Source organism: Felis catus, chromosome B4 (assembly GCF_018350175.1).
Source record: "Felis catus isolate Fca126 chromosome B4, F.catus_Fca126_mat1.0, whole genome shotgun sequence".
NCBI classification, from domain to species: domain Eukaryota; kingdom Metazoa; phylum Chordata; class Mammalia; order Carnivora; family Felidae; genus Felis; species Felis catus.
In genome coordinates, this window is record NC_058374.1 from 140,210,227 (window position 1) to 140,220,925 (window position 10,699).

The 10,699-nt window shown below is 56.6% G+C and overlaps 1 protein-coding gene and 1 long non-coding RNA gene across 2 annotated transcripts in view; one reads left to right on the plus strand and one right to left on the minus strand.

The window, feature by feature from the left end:
* Positions 1 to 2,201: 2,201 nt before the first annotated feature.
* Positions 2,202 to 9,463, minus strand: LOC109501866. Its single transcript, XR_002160210.3, has 5 exons — positions 9,261 to 9,463; positions 8,748 to 8,896; positions 5,432 to 8,650; positions 5,281 to 5,345; positions 2,202 to 3,686 (listed from the first exon to the last, which is right to left on the minus strand). It is a non-coding gene; the product is annotated as an uncharacterized LOC109501866 (long non-coding RNA).
* Positions 9,464 to 9,784: 321 nt separating this feature from the next.
* Positions 9,785 to 10,699, plus strand: part of TAFA5 (TAFA chemokine like family member 5) — a 191,756-nt gene continuing 190,841 nt past the window's right edge. The window contains exon 1 of the mRNA XM_023257636.2: positions 9,785 to 9,967. Within this exon, the coding sequence (XP_023113404.1) occupies positions 9,856 to 9,967 (112 nt within the window). The 5' untranslated portion in view covers positions 9,785 to 9,855. The remainder of the gene's footprint in view (positions 9,968 to 10,699) is intronic.

Sequence of the window (10,699 nt, forward strand, 5' to 3'; positions counted from 1 at the left end):
TGTTTGAGGAACCTCCCTGCTGCTTTCCAGAGTGGCTGCACCAGCTTGCATTCCCACCAACAACGCAAAAGAGATCCTCTTTGTCCGCATCCTCGCCAACATCTGTTGTTGCCGGAGTTGTTAATGTGAGCCATCCTGACGGGTGTGAGGTGGTATCTCATTGTGGTTTTGATTTGTATTTCCCTGATGAGGAGTGACGTGGAGCATTTTTTCATGTGCCGGTTGGCCATCTGGATGTCTTTCGAGAAGTGTCTATTCATATCTTCTGCCCATTTCTTCACTGGATTATTTGTTTTTTGGGTGTTGAGTTTGGTAAGTTCTTTATAGATTTTGGATACTAACCCTTTATCTGATATGTTGTTTGCAAATATCTCCTCCCATTCCTCTTCCGTTGGTTGCCTTTTTTGGTACACACACACACACACACACACACACACACACACACACACACAGGAATACTACACGGTGATGAAAAAGAATGAAATCCTGCCATTTGCAACAATGTGGATGGAACTGGAGAGTATTATGCTAAGTGAAATAAGTCAGAAAAATACAGAGATCGTATGTTTTCACTCACATGTGGAATTTGAGAAACTTAACAGAAGACCATGGGAGAAGGAAGGAAAAATAAATTACAAACAGAGAGGGAGGGAGGCCAACCATAAGAGACTCTCAAAACAGACGACCTGAGGGTTGATGGGAGGGGACGGGGGGAGACAGAGGATGGGCGTTGAGCAGAGCACCTGTTGGGATGAGCACTGGGTGTTGCATGTAAGCGAGGAATCGCGGGAATCTACTCCCGAAGCTAAGAGCACACCGTCTACACTCTATGTGAGCTAACTTGACAATAAATTGTCTAAAAAAATTTAAAGATAAAATAACACCCCAAATTCCATTTCAAATCGTACCAAAAATGTGATAAATCTGGCAAAAGATGAGGAAGAAACCTACACGGGAAACTGTGAAATATCGCTGCGAGAAATTAAACGAGACCAAAAGAGAGAGGCACACGGAGCTGGGGAGTCAGGAGACACGATGCTGTTCAGATGCTACTCATCTCTAGTTGATTCCTATGTGGCATGAAATCCCAGCTGAAAACCCAGCAGTCTTCTCCATAGAGATTGACAGACGGATTCAAAAATTCCGATGGGAGTGCAAATGATTTAGAAACGTCAACACATTTTTAATGTTTAAATTTTTGAAAACGTTTTTAAGTTTATTTATTTTGGGAGACACAGAAACAGCCTAAGTGGGGCAGAGGCAGAGAGAGAGGGAGAGAGACAGAGAATCCCAAGCAGGCTCCATACTGTCAGCACAGAGCCCGATACAGAGCTTGAACTCAAGAAACTGTGAGATCATGACCCGAGCTGAAACCAAGAGTCGGACGCTTCACCGACTGAGCCACTCAGGCGCCCGAAAGAAAGAAAAACACAACAGGGGGCACCTGGGTGGCTCAGTCGGTGAAGCGTTCGACTCTTGGTTTCAGCTCGGGTCATGATCTCATGGTTTGCGGGATGGACCCTGGGTCGGGCTCTGCACTGACCGTGGAGCCTGCTTGGGAATCTCTCTCGCTCCCTCTCTTCCCCTCCTCTACTCATGCTCGCTCTCTCTCAAAATAAATAAATAAGCTTAAAAAACAGAGGACAAACACGATCCGATTTCGTGACTCTGTGCAGCTACAGTGATCAAGACAGTGTGGATGAAGGTGGATAACAGATCAGTGACGCAGAACAGAGAGTCTGGGACAGACGCACACAAACACCGTTGGCTGATGTTGGACAAACGTGCAGAGAGCCTTCGGTGGAGAAAGGATGACCCTTCACACAAATGGTCCCGGAACAATCGAATCTCCACATTCAGAAAAACTAAATACGCATCTACAACTCACACCGTGTGCCAAAGCTAACTCAAATCACACATCGAAATGTAAATCCTAACCCTATAAAGCATCTGGAAGAAGACATACCCGGAAAATGTATGATTTGGGGCCCGGTGACGATTTCTTAAATACGACACCCAGAAGCCGTAACTCACAGAACACATGGATGAACTGGGCGTCATCAAAAATTAAACACTCCTGGGGCGCCTGGGTGGCGCAGTCGGTTAAGCGTCCGACTTCAGCCAGGTCACGATCTCGCGGTCCGTGAGTTCGAGCCCCGCGTCGGGCTCTGGGCTGATGGCTCGGAGCCTGGAGCCTGTTTCCGATTCTGTGTCTCCCTCTCTCTCTGCCCCTCCCCCGTTCATGCTCTGTCTCTCTCTGTCCCAAAAATAAATAAACATTGAAAAAAAATTAAAAAAAAAAAATTAAACACTCCTGCCCTTCCAGCGACCTTTTTGGGAGAACGAAATGGCATGACCTGGGAGAGAATATTTGCAAATTACACATCTGATAAAAAAAAAAAAAAAAGCTTATATCTGTAATACGTAAAGAACCCTCGAATATCAAGATACGCAACAATCCCTCCCCCTCCCACCAAACTGGGAGCACCTCACCATAGAAGTATCTAACTCGCACACACGCAAGGACGCACAGGAACCGATTCTCATCCTTAGTCATCAGGGAAATGCAAGTTAAAACCTCACGAGACGCGACTTCGCGCCCCTTTGGGTGACGGTAACCAAGGCGTGGCGAGGACACACAGCCAGCTGCGCTCTCGTAGCTGCTGGACAGACGTAAAATGGTGAAATCACGCTGGAGACTTTGACCCTTTCCCGGGAAATGAGGTATGATCCAGACAGGCTACTCGTGAGATTCACGCACAAGCGAAAGCAGGAGCCCAGAGGCAAACACACGCGGGAATGTTCGCAGCAGCTTCCTTTCTGCTGGTCCGAACCATAAACGACCCAGACGCGCATCAACAGGTGAATTCAGGAACAAAGTAGCATCCGTGCGGCAGAACCCTGCTCAGCAGGAAGAAGAAACCAGCAGTCCACGGATACATACAGCAACACGGACGAATCTCAAAATAATTTTACTGGGTGAAACGAGCCAGGAAAAAAAGGAGGCTCTACTGTCTGGTTCCATTTTTACAGACTTCTAGGAAATGCAAATTAATGTATACTGACAGAAATCAGAGGCTGCCTGGGGATGGTGGGGGCAGGGAGGTGTGGGATGCAAGGATAACAGAGGGCCAATGAAAACCTTTGGGGATGACAGGTACGGATATGTTCACTACCTCTACTGCGGTGATGTTTTCAGGGGCATACACACGCGCCAAAACGTCAAATTTCCCACTTTAAATATGTACGGTCAATCATACACCAATTATGTCTCCCGTGTTGGTTCACTTTACGTAGCAACTTGGCTGGGCCACGGAAGCCAGGTGTTTGTTCAGCCATCAGCCCAGGTACTGCTGTGGTATTTCTTAGACGTGATCAACATGGGAATCAGCAGGCTTTTCAGTAAACTGATTGCCCTCCAGAATGTGGGTGGGCCTCGTCCAATCAGGTGAAGGCCTTGAAAGAAAGACTGAGGTCCCAGAGGAGGAATGAATTCTGCCTCCAGAGCTCAGACAGCAACTCCCTCCTGAGTGTCGAGCCTGCTGGCCTGCCTGGCGAATTCTGGAACTGCCAGCCCCCACAATCACATGAGCTAATTACTTAAAATACTGGTCTCTCTCCTTCTGTGTCTCTCTCTTATGGGTTCTGTTTCTCTGGAGATCCCTGGCTAATACACCTCCGTAAAGCTGTCAAGAAATAACAAAGGATACAGAAGATGAGACCTTCACCCACCGCCCACTGACAACAAGGTTAAATCCACAAAAGGAAAACCTGGTCCGTGATCCCTTCTACCAAGACAAACGGAGGGAAATGACTTGTCACACGCACAAGAGATTGTTGGCACCTGCTGTTGTCTAATGTATACCTTTCTGTGCTTTCCAAATGTCCAAAAAAATTGAAAGGGAGTTTTTCCAAAAAATTAAAAGAGTTCTGAATAATCAATGATCAAAAGGCAAGCCGGCAAGGAGGAAACCTGGCAGAGGGTGTAAGCAGGTGATTGACAAAAGTTGTGAGCGTGACGTGCCTGCGAAAGTCGTAAACGCTGGTTAGATCAAACAAATGCAAATGGAAATGACACTCACAAGTGTTTGTCACCTGAGCAGTAGTCCGGGACACTCACATTGGGGTAATAACCGGGCCGGTAGGGGTACCCCATAACAGGTGCTCCCAGGCACCCTTGGGGGGAATGTAAAATAACATAACATTTTCTGGAAATTTATTTGGCAAATAAATAGCAAGGCCTTAAAACTGTATCCTTATTTTTTTTAACTTGTTTTTTTTTTTTTTTTTTGAGAGAGAGGGTGTGAGTGTGTGAGTAGAGGTGGGACAGAGAGAAAGAGAGAGAGAGAGAGAGAGGGAGGGAGACAGAATCCCAAGCAGGCTCCATGCTATCAGCACAGAGTCTAACATGGGGCTTGAACCCACAAACCGTGAGATCACGATCTGAGCCAAAACCAAGAGTCGGAGGCTTAACTGACTGAGCCCTCCAGGCACCCCCAATTGTGTCCTCATTTTGACCCAAGAATTCTGGTTCTGCAATTGGTTTTCCTACCAATAACCACAGGAAATGACTTAAGGACAAGAGTGCTCATTGCTGAAATGTTTAAAAGAGTCAAACGCTAGAAATAGTCTACACGTATATTGATGAAATAAACAGTGGTATTTATACATGACAGAATTTCTGAGGCCGTGAAAACACTGTTCCAGAAGAAGATATAACACCGAGAAATAATGTCCGCTATGTCCTAAAGGAGACAGTTTACAACAGACCTACAGAGTGGATGCACAAAAAGAAAAAAGAATTAGTAGGGGCGTCTGGGTGGCTCAGTCGGTTGAGCGTCCGACTTCGGCTCAGGTCATGATCTCACGGTTCCTGAGTTCGAGCCCCGCGTCGGGCTCTGTGCTGACGGCTCGGAGCCTGAAGCCCGCTTCGGATCCTGCGTCTCCCTCTCTCTCTGCCCCTCCCCCACTTGTGCTCCCTCTCTTTTTCTCTCTCTCAAAAATAAAGACATATTAAGCAAAAAAGAAAGAAAAATAAGTAAAGGTGACTAACGAAATGCTCTACGTGGTTAACTCTGAGGGGCAGAATGAAGGAACATTCTCCCTCCGTTTCTCTTCTGTCCATGTTACAAAACTGTCTTAAATGAACACAATTCAGGACGGAGAGGCAGGGGAGCAGGGGCCGTACCGTCGGGAACCGCCAGCCTCACCCTCAGCCCCCCTCACCTGCTGAAGGTGCTGGAGCGGGCCCTCTGCCCCCTCCAGCCACAGCACACCCACCTAAGTACAGGTGTCCAGTGATCCGTCTCTCCAGGCAATGAGCTCGGGACGGTGCCTGGAACATACTACGGAACAGAAAATAATACCATTATTGACATGGAGATGGTGAAATGGATAATTACTCCTCAAATAACAGGTTGATTCCACCCACCAGCTGTGTGAAGGACACGGTTTCCGGCGCTGAGATTTCAGCCAGGGGCCTGGGTCCTCGCGGGGCTTGCGTTCGCCGTCCGCACCCGCTGATCTTCTGCCCTTTCGCGCATCCCGCCGCGCTGCAGCCTGAACGCTGAGCAAGAAGTGGCTGGCCTCCCTGACCCTCACCCGGCCAGTACCTGTCTCGGCAGGTATCACTGCCACTTCCCAGCATTTCTAGCCGGAAGCCAGAGTCACGTGACACATCTCTGCCATGGCCCCATGGCCCCCAGCCCTCGGTTCTCCACCTCCCATAGAGCGCCTGAAGCCCCTGGGGTCTGTCCCTCTGCGCTCACAGCTGCCCCCGAGGGAAGCGGCCAGCCTGTCTCTTACCTGGCCTTCTACACTTGCTACCACCTGCTGTCCTGCCCCCGTCCCTCCCAGCACTTGCAGTGTCTGCAGACTGCACCCCGGACCCTCACAGGGGAACCTGCAATTGTTTCCAGAAGGAGGAACCGGCCAGGCACACTACAGTCCACCCCCTTAGCAGCCTACCATGCACAGACCACATATATCCTTCGCGGAACAGCACCTGCCTTCCCATAAAACACACTTGGCTCCCCGTTGCCCTGGCAGAGACATCCCCACATCCCACCCAGTTCAGCATCCAGCCGGGACCCTCTCGGTCAGTCTGGCAGCCCACGACTCAAGTGAGAAATGCAGCGCGTTCAGCACGGAGGGCCGGAGGACAGAACCACCGCCAGCCTCCCGCCGGAAGACGGCGCCCGCCGATCCTGTCGAGCAGCCGCTCAGATTCCCTGCCCACACGTGGAACGAGTGCCACGGCCAGCCACCCTCGTGGGCCACGTCTCGTCCCGGGGCAGCGCTCCACTCCTGGGGCTCTCTCGGCCGCCTGGGCGAGCCGGGAGGCAGGTGGCCCCCTCCGTGGGCCGGGGTTCTGGGCCTGGGGTGGGGTGAGACGCAGGCCACGCCCCCGGGGCCGCACAAGCACGTGCCTCGTTGGCTAGGCGCGGAGGGCAGGCGGGGCGTGATTCCCCAGCATGCTTACGGGCTTCAGAGTTTAACGTCCTGTCCGTTCTGGCCAGTCCCCCAAACCAGCCAATCGACAGCTGCTGTCACCCGGCAGCGCGCTTGGCGGCCCAGGTCTGCGCGGTTTCCTAGCAACAGGACTCCCCTCCCCCCTCATTCTCAGTTTCCATCTTGGTCTCCCACCAGCCCCCCAGGGGCCACCAGCATCTGCCCTCGCTTCGGGCTGGATGCTGGCTGCATCTCGAACTTAATCGCCCTGCCCCTTGTCGGAGACGCCGCCACCGTCACTGGTCAGCCGTCCCTCTCATCCCCCCTCCTCAGCCCTTTCCCGCCTCACTGGGTTTCGGACCCTCTACCACCCGGGATTCCAAGGGCTCAGCTCTCTTTCCTCTTCCTTGTAGGGATTTGTAGCACCCAGCACGGACTAAGTGGATACACTCCGGATTCAGCACCCAGCAGGGACTTAGTCACTACACTCCGGATTCAGCACCCAGTAAACAGTTAGTCGATACACTCCGGATTCAGCACCCAGCAAAGACTTAGTCGATACGCTCCAGATTCATGAAACTTTCCTTTCAGACAAAGATTCCTTGCTCGACTGGACTTCCGTCAGGCTCCCAAGCCCTCTCCGGGGCCCACCCGTGTACTTCCTGTACAATCAGCCTAACGAGAACCCCCCCAAGTCAGTGTGACCGGAGCCCCCCTCACCTCGACGTTTCCTCTCAGTAACGTTCCTCCCACTGCCCCTCCTGCTCCCTGCCTGGGAACCCCCACTGGCCCACGCCGTACCCCGGGTTGAGCCCAGCCCCTCCCTGGTGCACAACCCCGTCCCGCGCTGGTCGCGAGGGCCCTGAACCACATCTGCGTCGTCATCTTCAGCAAGCGTCTTTGAATACTTTTTCTTCGTACATGTCAACCCCCTCGTGTTGTAGCCACAGAAGTCTTGTGGTGTGAGCTCCAAGAGAAAGCAGATTGTGCCAAACTCACCGTACCCCTGTCTCTGGTTGGGGCTCCCCCGCTGCCCACTGTCACCGGGTTCCTCTGACCTTTGGTGTGACAGCTCTAATTTATCCTCCCACGTTCAACGCAGACCACATCTCCCCTGGAACAGTGCTTGTCCGGCAAAGAAAATTGCAGTAAACACAAGCATTGGTGGACAACCGGTGTTTTAAGGAACGAATTAGGACAGAATGGAAAACAGCACAGAGTATTGAGAGCGTGGGTATTGTTTTGTGAAACTGTCATTTCACGTGTGTGTTTGTGTGTGCTCTTTCTAAGGACGGCACTAAACGTGTTTGAAAACCGCTCTGCCGGAAGCTTCCCTGGCACACCCTCCCAGCGCCCCACACCTGATCTGGGGCCAAGTGTTCTTCCCCTGCCGGATTAGCCCCTCCCATCACGGCTCGGCCACACTGCGCCCTGATTGCCAGTTTCCTCATCCATTTCCCGAACCGGGCACACATTTCCAGGGAACAGAAAGCGTGTGTCTTGTTTAATTCCTCTCCTGCAGCAGTGACATCTAGAAGGTGCCCAACGAATGGCTGCTGGATGAGGGAATGTCCGGAACATAACAGGAGTTCAGGATGGACAGGACGAAATGGAACGTGTCACATTTGAAAAAGTCACTTCCTTCTGAACAGGATGAAAGGCTGCCATCAAAGGGGGGAACTTAAGAGCTAGAGATCCTGGCATCCCCTGGGAGCTGCAGGGACAGCGAGGGAGCCCCTCCAGGGGCCAGAGGGCGGACACCAGCCCAGCACATTCCAGAAGGGTCCTGCCCCCCGCCAACCCCAGGTTCTCAGGAGCCCAGGGTCCGTGGTGCCTGCATGCCAGCAGAGGGAATCAGGAAGCGTGGCAGGAGGACACGGAGGAGGGAAGTCAGACTGTTTTAATTAAGCAGGAACAGAAAAATGTATGAAGAAAATCATCCCGGACACACTCACATTACAGCAGGAATACTGTTGGAGCTGCAGAGGCGTCCTCACTGGGCCACCGCGGGCCCTCAGCGCTCATCACGGCCTCCACGGTCTCCTTAGAGGCCCGGCGGGCGGGGATTCGAGGTGACGGGTGATGCCGGAGACCGTCTTTGCATCGGGCCCTCTAGCGACCCCTGGGAAAGGGTATCCAGTTCCAGCAAGGCCTCATGGGGTCCTTGGAGGCCCCTGCTCGTGCGGGATCAGAAGGTGCTCTGATGAGGAAGGATGGGCTCACATTAGCACCTCCGCGGACCAGCAGGCAGGCAGTGAGGGGACTGGGCACTGTGGCTGGGTACCGCGGGGGCTCACCCGGTACCGCGGGGCTGCCTGGCGAGCATCTGGTCTTGGGAGCTCGTCTTGCTGAGGGGACCCGAGAGAGGAGTGGGGCTGGGGAAGCTGACCTCGAAGGATATACGGGATCCACTTCCCTCTGAATCAGTTCTCCTGATGATCTTTGACTATGCAAATCCAATGAATTACAGTCATTGTTACCTGCTCAGAAAGTCCACCCAGAGGAGATCAGCACCCGGACTTCGGAGACAGAAGACTGGGGCCTTGCCAGGTGAGGGGCAAGGAGACAGCATTTCAGGGCCAGGGCAGTGGGCACAGGTGGAGGCGCCGGGCAGGGGACAAGGAGACTGCTTCTAGGGACGTGTGTCTCCGCGCGGGGGAGGGAGAGCCCTCGGGGGTGCCGACCTCAGCGGACTCTGGGCGGGTCTGAGGCCGTGTGTGCTCTTTTGTGGGTTCAGGGACACCGGCGCACAACCCAGAACAGGCGTGAGAGCCGCATCTGGGGAAGGGCCCAAAGCACCCTATACTTACGGTAAACTCTGGGCCCCGGCGTCGCGGGCCTCTGCGGGAAGGAGTAGGGGCGCCCGGGGCCCGCAGCCCAAGTCCACAAACTTCGCGCCGGCCAGGTCTGTCCTCCCCGCTTGGTGCCCAGGCAGCGGGCGCGCCGGGCCGTCTCTGTCGCCATCCAGAGGCGCGGCTTGGGCGCGGCGTCCCCTCCGCCCGCCTCCCCCGCCAGTCCCGGGGCCCCGCGCCGGGACCCGGCGGCGTCGGGCGCGCGCCCCGCGCGCCCCTCCTATCGGTGGCCGCGCGCGCCGAGCCCGGGCGCGCAGCGACGCCCAGAGCCGCGGGGCCGACGTCCCTGGGCTCGGCGGGCGCGGGCGCGGAAGCGGGCGCGGGCGCGGGCGCGGGCTCGGCGGGCGCGGGCACGGGCGAGGCGCGGGGCGGGCCGGCGCAGGGCGCAGTGGGCCGGAGCCCGGGCGCGGCGGCGGCGGCGGCGGCGGCGGCGGCGGCGGCGGCGGCGGAGGATGGCGCGCGCGGGGCCCGCACGTGGAGGCCGGCGCGGGGGCGCGGGCAGGGCCGGCTGCTGAGACGCGCTGCTGCCCCCCGCGCGGGCGCCGCGGCTTCAATGGCGCCATCGCCCAGGACCGGCAGCCGGCAAGATGCGACCGCCCTGCCCAGCATGTCCTCAACTTTTTGGGCGTTCATGATCCTGGCCAGCCTGCTCATCGCCTACTGCAGTGAGTACCGCGCGGCCCGGGCCCCCGCAGGGCCCCCCACCCCCCACCCCACCCGCGGCCCCCGGGCCCCCGGGCCGGGCCCCGGCCCCGGCGGCCGCCAGGAGTCGGTGCGGAGTTGCCCGCTCGCGGCGCGCCGTCCCCGGGTCCCGCCGCTTCCCGCTGGGCCGGGACGGAGAGGGGCCGCCCGGGCTCCCCGCGCTCCGGCACTTCGGAAGCGGGCGCCGCCGCCGCCGCCGCCGCCGCCGAGCCTCCCGCCCCGACTCCGGGGCAGGGCCCGGGCGCCAGGCCCCGGGTGGCGCGGCGATGCCCGCGGCCGCCCGGGGTGTGCCGCCGCCGCCGCCGCTCCCGGCCCAGGCCGGCGGGCCGAGCCGAGCAGCGCGCTCCGGAGGCGGCGGCGGGTCCGGGGCGGGCGGGCCCAGCGCTTTCCGCTGGCGACGCTCCCGCCGGGGACCGGGGGCGACGCGGCGGCCGAGCCGGGAACGGGGTGCCCCCGGCGGGAGCGGGGCTCGGGCTCGGACGCGTGGCCGGAGCCTCCGTGTGCCTGGGAAGCACACTCGCCAGGCGCTTTCTCAAAAAAAAAGAGAAGTGAGGGGTGGGGTACGTGGAGAGGGCCCGCCGCCGCCGCCGCCGCGGGCATATCTGGAGTCGTGTCCGGGGACCCGAGCCGGTGACCCAGCCGGCTGGCCTGGCGCGGGGCCGCGAGGTTCGGGGCTGGGGCTGGGGACGGGCTCG